The sequence below is a fragment of the Trachemys scripta genome, chromosome 2, assembly GCF_013100865.1.
Source record: "Trachemys scripta elegans isolate TJP31775 chromosome 2, CAS_Tse_1.0, whole genome shotgun sequence".
Taxonomy (NCBI): Eukaryota; Metazoa; Chordata; order Testudines; family Emydidae; genus Trachemys; species Trachemys scripta.
The window spans coordinates 100,868,798-100,885,455 of NC_048299.1; the positions used below are offsets into that span (position 1 = coordinate 100,868,798).

The 16,658-nt window shown below is 40.0% G+C and overlaps 1 protein-coding gene across 2 annotated transcripts in view; it reads right to left on the reverse strand.

The window, feature by feature from the left end:
• Positions 1-1,659: 1,659 nt before the first annotated feature.
• Positions 1,660-16,658, reverse strand: part of GRB10 (growth factor receptor bound protein 10) — a 202,212-nt gene continuing 187,213 nt past the window's right edge. The window contains exons 12-17 of one of the 2 annotated variants that reach the window (XM_034761339.1): positions 13,916-13,993; positions 12,607-12,723; positions 11,698-11,764; positions 10,359-10,446; positions 7,346-7,439; positions 1,660-4,895 (exon numbers count right to left, since the gene is read on the reverse strand). In XM_034761339.1, coding sequence (XP_034617230.1) covers positions 4,749-4,895; positions 7,346-7,439; positions 10,359-10,446; positions 11,698-11,764; positions 12,607-12,723; positions 13,916-13,993 — 591 coding nt within the window. In that variant the 3' untranslated portion in view covers positions 1,660-4,748. The remainder of the gene's footprint in view (positions 4,896-7,345; positions 7,440-10,358; positions 10,447-11,697; positions 11,765-12,606; positions 12,724-13,915; positions 13,994-16,658) is intronic. The other variant, XM_034761340.1, reaches the window with a different exon arrangement.

The window sequence follows — 16,658 nt, forward strand, 5'->3', positions numbered from 1 at the left end:
GCTCCTTGTGCTGCAGCCTGGGCATGTCTGCTGGGAACAGCCTGCAGCAGAGAGCAGATCGCCCTGGAGGGGGAGTGGGGGGGGGAGGGGGAAGGAGGGGCGGGTGGAGAGAGGCTGGGCATGCATGCCTGCATGCATGCAGACATTAAGGGGATGGGACTGGGTGCCTGCCTGAGTGCAAACCAGTGAGAGAGACTCACTCTGTCCCGCTCTTTGCTGTTGCTGCATCCTGGGCTTGGAGGCCTAGGGCTGAGTGAAGCAGGCTATGTCCCTAAGGCAGAGCAGAAATGTAACAACTGAACAGGCAGGCTGCCAGTATTCCCATTGTTAGTTAATTGTTCCCATTCTTAGTCAATTAAGGCTCCTTTACCTTGCCAGAGTGGTGTAAAGGAGCCTTATTGTAAATGACAGTAAGAGAATCCTCAGCTAGGAAGGTCTATGGGCTTTCTCGCTTTTTTTTCCCTGTGCCAGAGAGGCACAAGGGAGTTAGATTACAGCTCAGGATCTATTTTACTTATCCATTAAAAAAAAAAAAATATGCAGGACAATGATTAGTAAAACTGTATGACTTTTTTGTGTGAAAGTCTGAGCAATCTGAAGTTATGTTCTACTTTACAGAACACCAAACACCAAAATAAAAGTAATGTGATTTAAATGAAAATCCAGGATTATAACTGGAATGCTGGGTCTTGGTTACCAAGTATTTGTAACTTAACTTTCATGTGTTTAGGAAATGCTGAACAGTTATTGTGATTTTTTTTCTGTATGGTAGTTTAAATAAATTACCAAAGTAAGTGAAACTGGTGTGATTATATGGACAAAAAATATACGCAGAATTTTGCCTTTTTGGCGATTTCCCCCAGGAGTAAATTATGGGCATATTACCGTCAGTGGCATTGGAACAATTTGTGTAGTGGGGGTGCCGAGAGCCACTGAAGCAAACTGTAATCCTGTATATGATGGAAACCACTCAAGCCAGGGGGTGCTGCCGCACTCCCAGCACACCTAGTTCCAGCACCCCTGATTATGGTGATAGTAGATAGTCAACTATTCTACTATGAATAACAAGGTGTTCTAGCTCAGGGATTATCTATGTGGAGAGGACCAGAAAATTGAGTTTATGATTAACGGGAAAAAGATTAAGCTGCAATATAATTGAGATGTATAAAACAAACATCATGTAGAAGTGAGCACCATAAAACTGTCTGAGAGGAGAATATGTTTATAAACAAAATAATGCAAGTACTGAAGAAAGGACCAGCAATTTAGGGGATTGTCAAAAATCCTTTAAGCGATTAGCAGGGGACAAGCCAGAGAAGATGAATGGACCTGAACAAGACACATTACCTTGCGATCAAAACTGTAATAAGGAGTTGGATTTAAATTACCCCGAGATGCCCGCTGTATTTGTGAAAGGAAGGCACAGTGAGGTTAGTTTAAATGGATTGCTATCCAATGTGGAAACTCTATGGCAAACTGTTCTATCAATAATCATTAGGCCCAACAGCCAGTAGCAAAAAGTCTCGTAGGATTCCATTTTCCTTTGAGTATTTTTAAAGAGATCTTTAACATACAGCAATCCACCCAAAATAGTTTAGTATCAAGTCAACAGTGATTAACATACTGTAGCCGCAAAAAAAAGGACATTAATTCCAAATATAAAATGAATAGCACTGTATTAATGTTTATTTCTAATTACAAGAAACAGAATATCAGTCCCTTATTTGTACAAAAATACCTGAAAGATTACAATTATGTTCACAAGCCAAAAAGCTATTTACAGTATGAAGCAAAGCATATTGAATAAAGGTTTTGTCTCTTAAGTTAATACCTTTTGCATTCCCTGAAAACTTTTAACTTTATTCCATTTTACAGTTACTAAAATCTTGCATTGTGACAATATAATTTACAATAAGCAAGTCTCGCCACTGGAAAGGTGCATTGATTGGTCAGACTGTCAGGTATTTAGTGCAGAAAAGATAAGACAAAACATCTAAACTGAGGCACGTGTTTCTTCAAGAGTAATTAACAAATAAAATGTTTCTGTACTTTAACACCTATTGTAACATAACTTAACTAGTAACTTTATTACCAAAATGGTTTGGCATTTTCCTTCTCGACATATTCAAGATTGCTACATGAAGTATTTATTTAGAAAATAAAAATCACAGGCAAAAAAAGATAAAAATTCAACAGGCTCCAAAACAACCCTGAGCATCCCCTTTACATTCATGTCATTTAAATACAAAAATAAGAGTCAAATGTCCTTCAGTCCTTGGTATTCTAAGCTGGCAGCCAGCTGAATCGGCTGGAAAAGTTTAAGGTGGTACTGACTATTTTCCAGCAGAAAGAAAAAAAACCAAAACCAAAACAAAACAAAAAAACAACAGTGATCTGCTCAAGTAAGATTTCTGCCACTTGGAAAGTGGTCACTTTCTCAAAACAGTTCACGTTAGCTGGGAAAGGTACAAAATACTAAGTCAACCATCTACATACAAAATCATGATTCATAGTCAAACTTTCATTCTCAAATTAAATAAAATGCAAGTTTTATAAATATGAAACACTGCAAATGCTAACTGCCTATTGGAAAAATGGATGAGACTAAACTATGTAAACAGAAAAAAAAAAAAAACCTTAAAACTACAGCATAAATGGTCTTACTGAAATTGGTGAATATAAGAATGTAATCAATACAAATTTTTTTCCCACTTCAGAGGGGCCAAATAGAAGCATGCAGAGTGAAGTCTGAGACTTAAGTTAGCTTAATTTCAAGGTTTTAAAATACATTTGAACTGACTAAAAAGCAGGAACACTCAATTCAGTATGTACAGTTAAAAATCCAGAAGTTTTCACTACAAACTAAATCAAGTTTCTTCATTTTTATATGTAGACATTACATGGAAAAAAAATACTAGAATGTGTTCTGTAAACTAAAATACAGTGTTTCTATACCATTGACATAGTTACAGCTGATATGGATGACTCGGGCAGGTTATAGTTTTTGTCTTAAACTATTCTCAACACTACATGAAGACCTAAAGGTACAGAATTGTTCTTCCTTCTTTATCCTTTCAGGTGGCTAGGATTTCAGCAAACCCTGTGACAAATATTAATTAGGGTGAGATCATCATAGACTAGCTGGTATAAATCATTTACTGTCTTAAGAGAAAACAGTTCTGCTCACCACAGTATTCTGAAAGTTACCAGGGTGAAACACTTCTTGCTATGTATAAACTGTGTGGAGTATTTGAAAATAAAGTTAATTCAATAGTACCTCCTGTACCTATTGACTATCTTGCTAAAAGAATGACAGTGATATATGCAGTACGGCAGTCCAATGAGAGCATTCAACTTGTACTTACCTAGCTTCAATACTGGTTTATCAACAGAAGGGAAAGTGTTATTGTGTAAACATTAAATAATTGATTTAAATATTAACAATAAAGTAGCTCTGATGATGAACCAGCACTAAGGCAGGATATATACTAGTTTACAATAGATACTGGTATGGATTATTGTGTCTGTCACAAATACCAGTTGTCGAATGGATGTTGCCAGCAGTAAGTTAAAAAACGCCAGTCATAGTTAAATGGATTTCCAAACCCAGTTTGCACGTTCCTCATCATGTAAACTTTCATGACCCTACCAAAAGCAAAAGGGGTACAAGTTCTTTTAAAGTCCTATACCCTAAAAGAGCTTTGCTACATATCATTGTTACTGTAAGTAGACTATCTGGAAAGACAGCTCTTTGAAACAGTCTGAAAATTCAAGGAGATATAAAGCTAAAAACACTGATTTTTTGTCATAATAAGTAGACCATCAGTGTAAGTACTTTTCCCACACAAAAACAGCTGGTTCCAAATCCAAGTGTGGTCATACAATTTCATTTAGGAATAGTAAATTTCCTCAACAAAATCAACAGGCTGAAAAACCCAAACCACCACCATCAGTAAGTAAAAAAGGTTCAAACATTTGTGCATAGAGTCTGACTAATACAGTCTTTGCATGACTGGGTACCACTAATATGCCACAAACATACTACAGCCATTATGCTAAAAGTTAACAGTTTTAAGAGTACATATGGTGGTATGTTCTTTTAGAATTGTATTCACACTGCTTCTTCAAAGAGGAGAGAACCTCAGGTATCCAGAGATGTTTTGTGACACACACACTCACACTCTTCTGGGTTTTCTTCTAGATCCTTTTAGGCTGAAGCATTTCATACATTTTAGGGTTTAGATTAATACCCAACTCTTGCATGAATTTAAAAGCCACATCAGCTCCTAATATAGGCTGCATACAATATCCGAAACAAATAGGAGTGCAAAAAAAAAAAAGTGATCAATACAAAAAGTTAACACACTAGTCTTAATTGTCAAGATTATCCCAGGGCAAGAGTTCTTTTCAAAGATTTCTCTTCATCACTTGTTTCTGTTAAGTGGCCCAGCCAAGATAGATTCCAGTTTTGTTTCAAGATTTGATTATGATTTTACATACCCTCCCGCCAAATTTTTGGGATGCTGGGACACTCAGCAGCACTCACTCTTAGGTGTTGGACAAACCAGTAAATCTTGGTCTGTTGGCACCAGTTGAATCCATCCCTTTCAGAGTCCCAAGGTGCATAATATTTTTAAACCAACTTACACATCTGCCAATTCCCCAGTGTCAACATTCTCTTACAATTGTTCTTCTAGCAAATCCAGTCTTCCAGCAAATCCAGTCTTCAGTGAGTGTCAGATGGAAGGTCATAAGGCCACTCGGATGCAGTGGTGTTTGAGTTTGCAGGGCAAGACTCCTTTGTTTAGTTGGTAGAATTCAACAAGCTGAATTAGGTCAGAGAATTTGGTATTCCCATCATCGAGGCTGAAAAATATCTGTCCATCATCCTCACACTAGGGAAATAAGAAGTCCTTTCCAAATTAGGAGCATATTAGATTACCCAAGTATGGCAATAAGTTAAGATTCTAGGTATGATCTCATGTAAGAAAAAATAAGCACAAATTACAGCTTGTCATTTAGGAGCCTGTGATGCACAAAACCCCTTATCCATTTTGGTTAAGTTAAAAACTTAATAGGTCTCAAAATAGAAATATTGTTCTTAAAGTTACTGTCACTATACCAGTCTCATCTAAGGTAATTTGGCCCCATAGCCTGAAGTGTCCTTAGAGATTCATAAGTACCAAGTTCCTGCTTTGCCTGCACAAACAGCTCCAGTAAAAGTCCTAACCAGCTTACAACAAGTATTGAGGTAGGGCTTTTATTTGTTTTTTTCACACACTGGAGAGGTGTGGAATTGTAACCAAATGACTGCAGAGACCAAACGTTCACAGAATTTCCTAGCACTTTCCACCACCTTAGAGTACGTCTACACTTCTCAAGTTGGAAATTACACCTCCAGTTCAGAGACATACCTGCATTAGCTCTGAGCTAGAGAGCTAAAAGCAGACATATAGCCATGGCAGTGTGAGGAACTAGCAGCCCAAGTATGCACCTCTGGTCTTTCATTGGCATATACTCAGGGTGGCTTGCCCCACCAACTGCTCATGTCACCATGAGTACATATTCAGGTACACACTCAGGGAAGCTAGTTCCTCTCTTCCCCCCCAGCAGCTACACTTCTACTGTTAACACACTAGTTTGATCAGAAATAGTGCAAGTATGTCTCCTCGAGCTGGAAATTACACGTTCAGTTCACAGTGTAGACTCCAGCTGAAAACATCTCTTAAAAGCACATATTTTGCTGTACTAAACTAAACCAGACCTTCCAGAAGAACCCCAGATACCAGGAAACAAGTTCTGCATTTCCATCCTTGACTCAAACACTGTCAAAGAAGTGTTGACGAGCCTTTGGTGCCTCAGTTTCTGAGGGCTCAAACAACTACTAATGGTCCAACTGCCACAGGTGATAAGCACCCACAACTCCACTGAAAGAAACGTTCCTTCATCCCAAATAGAAAAGTTCTTATGAGAGTGGATGGCCAGGGGACTTGAAAGGTAAAGATAAATTCTCTACAGGTTTTCAGTCAACTCTCCGCCTCTCCATTAAGTAAAACGCAAAAGCCCTACTCAAATAATTATTAGCTGATTACTGTATTTGGGAGACACAGGGCTTGTCTTGCAGCTGTAGAGCGCTTTAAGTTAAACCAGCCTTCGGAGAGCGCACTACAGAAAGCGCTCCAGTCTGTCCACACGGAGCGCTGAAAGCGCACTGGTGTGGCCACATTTGCAGCACTTGCAGCTGCATTGGGCGCAGTGCATTATGGGCAGCTATCCTAGCATTCAAGTGGCTGCAACGTGCTTTTCAAATGGGGGTAGGATGGGGTGGAGTGTGACAGGGAGTGTGGGGGGAGAGAGAGTGGGTTTTGGGGTTCTGAGAGTGTGCCAGCATGCTGTCTTGTAAGTTCAGACCCCTCCCACCCCCCAGCCTCTCTCTCACTCACTCAAAGCAAACATTAGCTGTTTGTTTTTTTCCTCAGACCAGATAAGCAGCCGGCACTCCGAAACGGAGCTTTGAAAGGGCACTTCGAGTTCACAACAAAGACAAGAAAGGCCACTTCAGTTAAGGGGATTATAGGACAGTTGTAACGTTACTTCTAGTTTACACTGGCACTGAAGCGTCTCACCCAATACGCAACAGCTGTTAATCCTCTTGGGGAGGTGGAGTACCAGTAGCGCTCCAGCCAGGGAGTCAGAGCACTCTACATGTCTTGCCAGTGAGGACGGGGAGTAAGGTAGAGCGCTCTGAGAGGCTTTATTGTGGTATAACGTGCAAGTGTAGCCAAGGCCAGAGAAGAATACTAGAGTCCTGTAGGTTAAGAGTGACTTGATAATCATCTGATCTAAACATTTAAGGCTGATTGTGTAGATATACTAGTCCCATTCAAGGGTTTAGAATGTCTTTTGGCTAGAGGGCATTTATTTTTTGAGAAACTTCAGTTTTAACTTACAAATTCAGGCCCCTAATTCCTCAGGTAATCATAAAAGCAAAAAAAGAAACAAAAATCCCTTTCCACAAATATTCTAGTATTAGCCTTCTTGCCATCAAAAGAGTGCAATGGAGATAAAGGTAACCAATTCTTGTGATTTTAATCAGCTATAGAGATCATAGTTCTTTACATCAGTTCTACTCTTTGATTCTGATGTTTATGCTAGCAGGCAAAGCGATGACCAAAAGGATATTTTTAGACAGACTAAAAAATGCCAAAAAAGAGTTCTGTTTCTGGACACTGTCATTATATTTTATTGCACTAGTAATTTATGTCCCTAAATAGTCCTCTATATACACTGACAAAGGTTTTATGAAGAACAAATAGAATAAGAAAACTATTTGGTCAACACTTACCGGTAAGATTTGGAAATGCTTGATTTTTTGATGATGACACAGTGTAAGCACAAATGCCTTTGGATTACTCTGGCTGTCCCGGAGGAGAAACAGCCTAGGAAAGACCATTTTCTTTTAGTACAAACTTGAATAATGTGACTCATTTGCTCTAAAATCAGATCTTTTGTCATTTTGTACTCTCTTTCTCCTCCTCCTCCAGTGGTATTAAAGGGCAATTTCTTACATAGTAATTTGCTCTCTTCGAGTTCTTACCAACCCAGGTTCATGCAACACTAGCAACAAGCAGAGACAGGGCAAAAGAAATGTGATTATGTTACATCACCTACATACTCTATGGGGTTTGCTGGCTCTGTAATTGGGCTTTCCATTACCAATAACTAAGCTCATGAAGAAAATATTCTTGTTTGGGCTCCTATAGGTTGATTTGGAGACAAAAAGAGATGAAGAAACTACCTCTCTTCTCCAGTATCCTATGCTAGCAAGACAAACGGCACTGTGATAGCAGTAGCTTTTAGATGAACAGGTGTACTCAGAAACAATGCAAAGAACTCTCTTAACAGTGACTATACATTTGCAGCTTCCATGCTACAAAGAGGTGGAGAACATATGCAAGCACCTGTAAGAGCATTTTTCCTCCGTAAAATTAGCTGAAAATGTACTCTGGGAGGCAGGGGTGGCTGCAAAAGTTTATATACACATTGTATTAGTGTACTTCATTGACGTCATTTCTAATGTGACCCCCATTTCTTTCATGTGACCCTCAAATTAGGTAGCCAGCCAACCCAGCCAAATGGTGAACTGTGTACTTGGAGGAGAAAAGAACTCCAAAACTTTAGGCATCTACTCCAAGAATTCTCCTTCACTTAGCATTCCCCACGAAGTAGATAAATGGAAAACTTCTTCATACAAAAGGAAAAGAGAGAACACCTTAGGTAATACACTCGAAACGTGACAGTTGCAACTCAGCTTGTGAGGAAGTCAAGTGTATTTCTGGGCAGGCCTTTTAAGTAACCAGTATGCCAGGAGCAATGTTTTCCAGGGTTGAGCTGCAAGAACTGTCTAGAGTTCCAGGGACAAAAAGAACACTTTCTAGTTTCTTGTGACCGCTGAAATAAACTTCAGCGCCACACACCTGCACTGCAGTGATCACTGTCCCATCTGTTCATTGCATTTCTGCAGGCAAGGGAGTTACGCCACAGCTGAAAAACACTCTGTCAGAGTACTCCTCTCTCCTTGGATTATGATTGTATCTATGGAGCTGAGAGTCGATAATACTTCTATAACAGGACCCCTGTATAGCCCTGATGCTTCAAGAAGAGACGAGCAAGTGCCAGAAACATCAGCTGAGCATACTCTTGACTTTCTGGGACATATTTGTGCTATAAAAAAGACCTTCACCTCTTTCCTTATGGTAACACTGTATGGTGCTTTGGTCAAGAATGTGACTAGCAGGGAAGCATTACATTCCTAAATCCCTGTAACGTAGAGCCCGAGATATCTGGGCAATATGGCACCCTGGGGACCTGAGTCACCATTAGCTGCCCCTCCACAAATGAATCCTAACCTAGCTTCCATGGTGAGTAGACTCACTAGAACAGAAGGTAGGCTCCGGGGTGGTGCCAGAAATGAGGGGCTCAGGGTAAGGGAGGGGGCTCCGGGCTGAGGGTTTGGAGTGCGGGAGCGCGCTCAGGTCTGGGGCAGGGGGTTGGAGTGCAGGAGGGGGCTCATGGCTGGGGCAGGGAGCTCAGGGTGGGGGGTGCAGGCTCTGGGAGGGAGTCAAGGTGCAGGAGGGGGTTCCGATCTTGGGCAGTGGATTCGGGGTGGGTGTGCATTCTCTGGGAGTGGGTTGGGGTACAGGAGGGGGCTCAGGACTCGGGCCGGGGGTAGGAGTGCCGGAGGTGGTGAGGGTTCCGGGCTCCGACCGGGCGCCGCTTACCTCAGGCAGCTCCCAGTCGGCAGTGCAGCAGACTAAGGCAGGATCCCTCCCACCCTGGCCCCGCACTGCTCCCAGAAGTGGCCACAATGTGGCCAGGCAGCTCTGTGTGGTGTGTGCTGCTAGCAGTGCGTCTGCAGGCGCCACCTCCTGCAGCTCCCATTGGCCATGTTTCCCGGCCAACGGGAGCTGCAGGGGCAGCGCCTGAGGGTGGCGGTAGGCGCACGTGGACTCAGAGCTTTCCTGATCGCCGCTGCGCCTAGCCAGGGCTGCAGGGACAACCGACTGACCGGCTTGGCACTCTAGCTTCCCCCGCAGTGGGGCAAGCCGGCGGTCACGGCTCCAGCCCCGTGGAGGGCACTGAGGTACAGGGCTTCAGGCCCACGGGGTGAAGACTTGCCACGGTCCGGATGAAATTAAGAAGGGGGCTGGATCCGGCATGCAGGCTGGAGGTTTCCCACCCCTGCTCTAGAGAATGAAAGAGGCTAAGATTTTATGGGACCGGACAATTGTCACAGACCGAACGGTGCAGGCAAACACAGCGGACATTGTTGTAGAAAAGACAACCAACAAGACTTTGTTAACTGATGTTGCCATACCAGCAGACAGAACATAGAAAAGGAACATGAATAGAAGATGGTGAAGCATGAAGAACTTTGCCACGAAGTGGAATGATTATGAAAAACTAGTACATGATCAATTTCAGTGATCACTGGAGCACTTGGAGTGACCCCCAGAAGGTATGAATGAACAGCTCAAAGACACGTTACAGGAACAAGACATCATGATGAGTGACCTCCAGAAAACAGCACTCTTAGGCACAGAGAATTTTAAGGAAAATCAAGGGAGAATGAGTACTTTTGAGCACTTACAATGCTGGAGTACTGCAGAGGGTTTAACCAACTCCTGACTATCCAAACCTACAGTCTTTGTTCATGGTCAGGATTCATTGGTGGCTCAGGGGGTGAAATTTTAGACAGTTGCTTTCTCCTTTTTCTGCATAAAGACCCTGTACATTGTAAAGACTATTTGTTTTAAAAAAAATCTCTATGATACTGAGGGATAATAATAAATACTTACCCATCCACAAGCCCTTGCTGTTTAATAATCCTGTGGGACTCTTCCCTAGAGATCCTGCCATGAAACCAGTGCTGTGTCCTATGGATAACTGAGCAGGGATGGGGGAGAGAAGGGGGAAATGGTTAATAGCATCAAGATGTACAATAAGTATTTCTATCTAGAAAATTATGTATCAAAACTTTTAAAAGAAGTGTGTATAGTATATTGTTGAAGTTATTGAAGATTTGTTAAAGACTGAAATCTCTTCAAAGATTCCAGTAAAGCCTGAGGTGTCCAATAACAAACCTGAGATGGCATTTTATTGTTTATAGATACAACATATGCAATTTTGTTATAGCACCGAGTTCCACAAATTCCTGAAAAAAATTCTCCCTGGAGGTAAAACTTCTTGATATATCACATCCAGGTTGAGACCAGGCAACGAAAGTTTAACACCTTCAGCCATTTGAGTTATAGAGTGAAAAACACCTCCCTTGCATCCTTCCAAATTAGAGATACCACAAATTTAGAAGTGACTGGACAAAAATACCTAGTCCTCTATATGGGATTTTAAAATACTTTAAAATGTATTCCTAATTGAAAAGTTATTCCATATGAGACAGAGGGCATCTGCTAAGGTTTTAACATTCTAATATGTTTGAACAATAGTAACAAAGGTGAAAACTCCCCTCATCCTGCACCCTCACCCATCTGAATGAAGTAAACTTTAAATCTTATATAAAGCCAACATTAAGGAGTTTGAACTTCCCCTTTAAAAACCCAAGGAGATTAAATGCAAGATACTAGTGCACCATTAAGATTACAATCTTAACAAGACATTCAACTTGAAAAAAATAGTTATGTTTATGAGCAACCAATTTTTTGTTTGTATAGTAATAATTAACGATGATGTAATTTTAAAATCCTATTTGTTACTATTTACAGAGCGTAATAGTATAATACAGGGCATCAGATACTGTATTAAAGTATCTGACTGTTGGATTTGATCCAAACTGTGCAAATATTTATGGGTCTAGATTTGTATAAAATTTAGATTGCAAAATTTAGAATTATAATCAAATTTGAGTGCCCCTTTAAAAGGAGAAGTCCCTCCTCTTATGGAAGACTAATTCTTAGTCTCCTGACTTAAAAATGTTTACACTTGCTGGCTTTTACATTGCATTAAATTTTTAGTTATCCTGTCATTAGCGATAGAACAGAATTTCACCTTAAAATTTAAAACTTTTAAGGTGTCTGAAAATCAGGATCTGATTTTCACAGCTTTAGGCTCCATTTCTACATTAAACATTCATTTGCTTTGTCCCAAAGAGGTCTCTGCTACTATGTAATACAAATTTACCTGTGCTCAGTGTGGAAGGATGGAGTGGACTTTGGCTACCTAAGATGTTCATTCTTGTGCTGCGTTTCTGCAGAAGAAATTAGTTAGCATTAAATCCAGTCTGAAACCTTGACTTGAGAGAATTAGAACACGTGCAGTACAGATTTAATATACAAGAAACTGGGGCTGGGAAGTTTAATGCAATGAAGAGAAAGAGAAATGCAGCTCTGAGGGGAGGGGGGCTAGTCTACAAGCAGAGGCCCACTTCTGTTGACTTAAAATAGAAGCTGGGTCTTAATTAATGAAAACTCAACATGTAGAAAGGAAAAAAAAAGACCTATCAATATGCTTCCGCCCAGTCAATCCACTATGTATTCAATGAAGCAAGATGAGTCTGTCTCCCATACAGCGAGCACCTACTAGTGCTTCAGGTAATAACTTCTATTCCCTAGCGGACGAGTGTGTGGGAAAACTTGTACTGCAGCTGTCTGTCCACATGACACTATAAACAAGTTACATCAGTTTTCATTCCAAGAGGTCCTGCCTCTTGTATATTCTGCAGTTAAACTTACTGGGAGCAAGCCATTAGTCACAGCCCCAGCCTCTTCCATGTGGGGAAGCATTTAATTTGACATATTCCTCCTCAGAGACTGGCTTTGCAAACTGGCAGTAAAGTTCTGGTGGGTCTGCTTTCCCCCTCAACCTTCCTCTGGACACTAGGGGGACAGAGAAGCAGTGGTAGAAGGTTGTTGTGAATGTGACAGTTACACTCAAGATGGAAATTGACTCTTTCATATCTGCATGCTTGTAGCGTGAATGTTTCAAGTCCGTGCTAAGCTATACTGTGACCATCACTGCATTAGCTTCATAGCGCACTGCGTTTTCCAGCTCTCAATGGGCACTTGTTAAATATGAAGAGAAGATCATTACCCTCCAAGCATGGCCTTCTTCCAAAGCGGCACTCTGTGCTTCAGCAGGATTTTCAATAACTCTTCCTATTTGTCCCGAAAAATCCATTGCTACTAGTGAGTTTTCAGATACACTTCTCTGAAAAGGAATTTTCACTTGTTTCAAAACCCAGGAAAGTTACAATTTAAGAAAACAGTTTTGCTTCCAGATCTTTTGTTGATTTCAAGAATTTTTTTTTGCAGTTAATGGTATAGAAAATACAAACCAGTTTAAATCCTTGATTCTAAGAAATTCACAGTACTATCATTATATGGAATTTGTTTTAATGTTGTCCCCAAAAAGGCTGGGTGCCAAAACTGCCCATCTTTTCCCCTACCCCACAAAACCCCCATGTTCTAGCTCCTTTCATGGTGAGCTAACCCCACTGTTCCCACCAGACAGATGAGGTGCTGCTCTTCTTACAGCTAGGAGAATAAGGGCGCTGACTTTGGACTGTAACTCTAATACTTTCTGGAGCACAGCACTGTCACCAAGCTGCCCCAGGAAGTATACAAGATCAAAGAATCAGATATATATGTTTCTAATTAAAAAACCCAACAACAACAAAAAAAACCACACAGGCATAGTACAAAGCAGTGAAAGTACAAAAACTCTTTCCTCTTTCAGTTACTTTGACTTACGGGGAATTCACTTGTACAGAGAAAAGAGGCATGTACAAAATATGAATCCTAAAATACAGCTATTAAAAAGAGGGAAAATGGAGTAGGTACTTTCTCACATTCCCTATATACTTGTGGAATTAATAAAAACTGCTCCTGGACAAGGCTCCTAACAACCAGTCACATTCATGCAACTGCTGTTAGGAATAAGAAGTAACCCAATTTGTTTTGGGGGAAAAAAACTCCAGATGGATTTGGAAGTGTTTGGAGATTGAGCATCATTATTGATGGTGATGTTTACCTTGCATACAGGCAAACATAACTGAAGTTTGTACTTATGGACTTTGAGGGCTAAAGCTTATTTCCATTTAAGTCAATTTCTATGCATGCAGGAGCAGACCCTAAAAATTATAGGACCCTCTTTTGGGGATTGTTGTGGATAGCTCATTGGTGGCTTCTGCTCAGTGCACAGCAGCAGTTAAAACAAATAGGATGCTTGGGTGTATTAATAAAGGAATAGAGTCTCATCTGGGAAGACATTTCATGAACACCATTGAACAGTGCAAAGCTTTCTAATTCAGAGAACTATGAATTATCACGTAAGCCACTGCAAAACTGTTACACAAGGATGGAGGACCGGCAATATATTTAAAAGTAACTTCAGTACTTACAACTGGAGTGGAGAAGTGGGGAAGCATGTTTTTTCTCTGCTGGGGAATTCTGTAATTCTGGTACAGTAGCATTCCATACTGTAGATGGGAAGGAAAAGAAACATTCAACTGCATCTCTTTATAGCAACTATTGTAATGCCACTCGCATTGGAGCGGATACTGTATGCTTACTTCAGTATTAGAAATAGTCCTCGGGCAAACTAGATTACGTAATTATGAGCACGGGGCACATGAGGCAGCCAAACGTGCATGGTAAGTTTATTACAAGGATATCACCTCCATATATATATAAACTAAATACCTATGAATAGCTTTATCCACACACCCAAATATGAACCATACATATGCACATGCAGATCAGCTCTACTTAGCAACTCCTGTTCATCAGCCACCACTTCAGAATAGCTCAAAGACTCCCACTACAGTGTTATTCATCTTTTAGAGAGAAGCCCACAGTCAGTTTTTGCTGATCCCTTGGATTCCCCAGTCAAAGCGGATTTTGCTATAATTTTAGGCAGAGAACACAGTGATGCCTATAAAGTTTGTACAACTGATTCAATTCTAAAAAGATCACTTTCAGCTACTCAAAACTTTTGAGGGTGAAAGTTGGCAGATTCATCACTCAGAGCAAATTATTTTTAACAGTTGAGTGAAATTGATTAATTGATTAAGTTATTTGAGAAGAGAGAATGCACACTTTCATCTCCCCTGCCACCCCTTTTTTAATAATGGAACTTAAAAATAATAGCTCTAACCCTTCAGTGGTTGGTGTTAAGAGATTAAAAATTTGGCAGGGAGATATACCATAGGTCCATATGTGGCTTTCAGTGGTCTTGCTGTGATTTGTCTAACTTACAGGGATTTTTAGAGCATACTTAGTGCATGAACCTATGTAATGAGTTCTCTTAAGAGGTTGCAAATGTTCTACTGGCTTTGTGCCTACATAGCTCCAAACTGCACAGGGGGTATGATGCAATTTTATGTGTGGAATGAGCAAGGCTGAGCTGGAATGGAAATATGCCTCTGATAAGTGAAGTTCTCACAGAATTGAGGGGAGAGGAGCTGGCAGTAGTATTCTTCTACCTCCTCCCACCAAAATACCCTTTAGAGATCACAAAAAATAATAAAATAGATAGTATACATTTGGACTCTTTTGGGAATAAACATACTGATTTTAAGCTTTCCAGTTCAGTTTTGACTTTAACGTTAGTGTTACTGTATCTAAATGTACACAATTAAGTTATTTCAACAGGAAGTAACAGTGGTACTGTACTTCAATCTCACGTACAAAAAGGAGACATTGAACTATAACTATGTTACTCATCATGCATGACAAAGGTTACATTCATGTGTAGCTACGACTGTAGAAAAATATGATAGGCTATAATGCATGTTCTTATTTGAGAATCAGTATTTGACCATGCCTTCCACATGGCTTTTAATCTTAAATAATGGCTTCAATTTATTCCATGCCTGGACAGTTAGCTGATCAAAATTCAGTAAAAAGTAATTGGAGACAGTGGTCATTAAAGAGACACTTGCAGCTCACAAGCCTCAGTCTGAGAATCACTGGTGTAGATGTAGCATTTAATGCGTCTCCTGTGGCTCTTTTGCAGCACATAATATTAAAACAGTGTGATTTAGCCACTGAGGTCTGAGTATCCCTGATCTGCACAAATCAGATACACATTTTGTATTCAGGTACAGTCCAGGATACAAGAAACAACATGCACATCCTGGAGTACATTTATCTAGTACAGCCTGTTTTGTATTCACTTACAAATGGGAAAAGGATTTTCTGTACTGTAATTTACAGAGAATTGTTCTTAAAGATTAACGGGATAGATAATTTGGAAAGCATTCAAATCAATGAGTTCTGATTTGGAAAATGAGAGTTTAATGCAATCAGGGCACAGAGAATCGACTGAAAAGCTGCAGTTCCCCATATGTGCACGTGTGATAGAGGAACTTCACTACTAATGCAAAAGTGACTTTGATAAAATTATTATAAATTTACTCTTCTAATGTTAGGTCATTACAAACTTGCCTGTACCTTTACTGAACCGTAGGAGATAGTTACCACTACTTTCATGCATATGGTGCTTATAGAAAAGTTCCTCACACGCATATATTTTTTATTTATTTAATTATATGAAATGTCCAAGCTAAGGAAACTCCTAGGAATTCTGTTGACTGTCAATGTGACAAACTCCTCAAGTGTCCAGGGAGAGAAAACCACTTTTATTACCCCTAGGGATATTTATACTAACTCTGAAATGCTATTTTAATTCCTATTTTGCTTTATTTTTTTATACTAATATCTTACATGCTATGTTTTGAAAAATGGATGTAAGCTTGGTTGTTGTGATTGGTGCTTGGTATAGAATATCTGATAGCAGTTTTTAATTGCAAATTGTATACTGCAACTGGTAAAAGCCATTTGGCCTATAAGGCATCTAAACCAGAGTATCTTATCACAGAACAGGACACATCTGTTGTCTAAAATGTCAGTTGGAAAAGAAATGGTTTATCTCAAACAACAGACCTTGCAAAAGAGTTAGGTCCTGACTTCAAGAGGATGTTAACAGCAAAAAGAAGTCACGTATTGCGATGTATTATCAGAAGCAAAAAAGTTGGTAGTAAAGAGAATTATTTCACAGTCATTCTAAAATCTTGCTCCTTGAAGCCTTAAGAAAAACATTTATACTTGAGAAATATTTTGTAGAAAACCTTTGTTTATTTC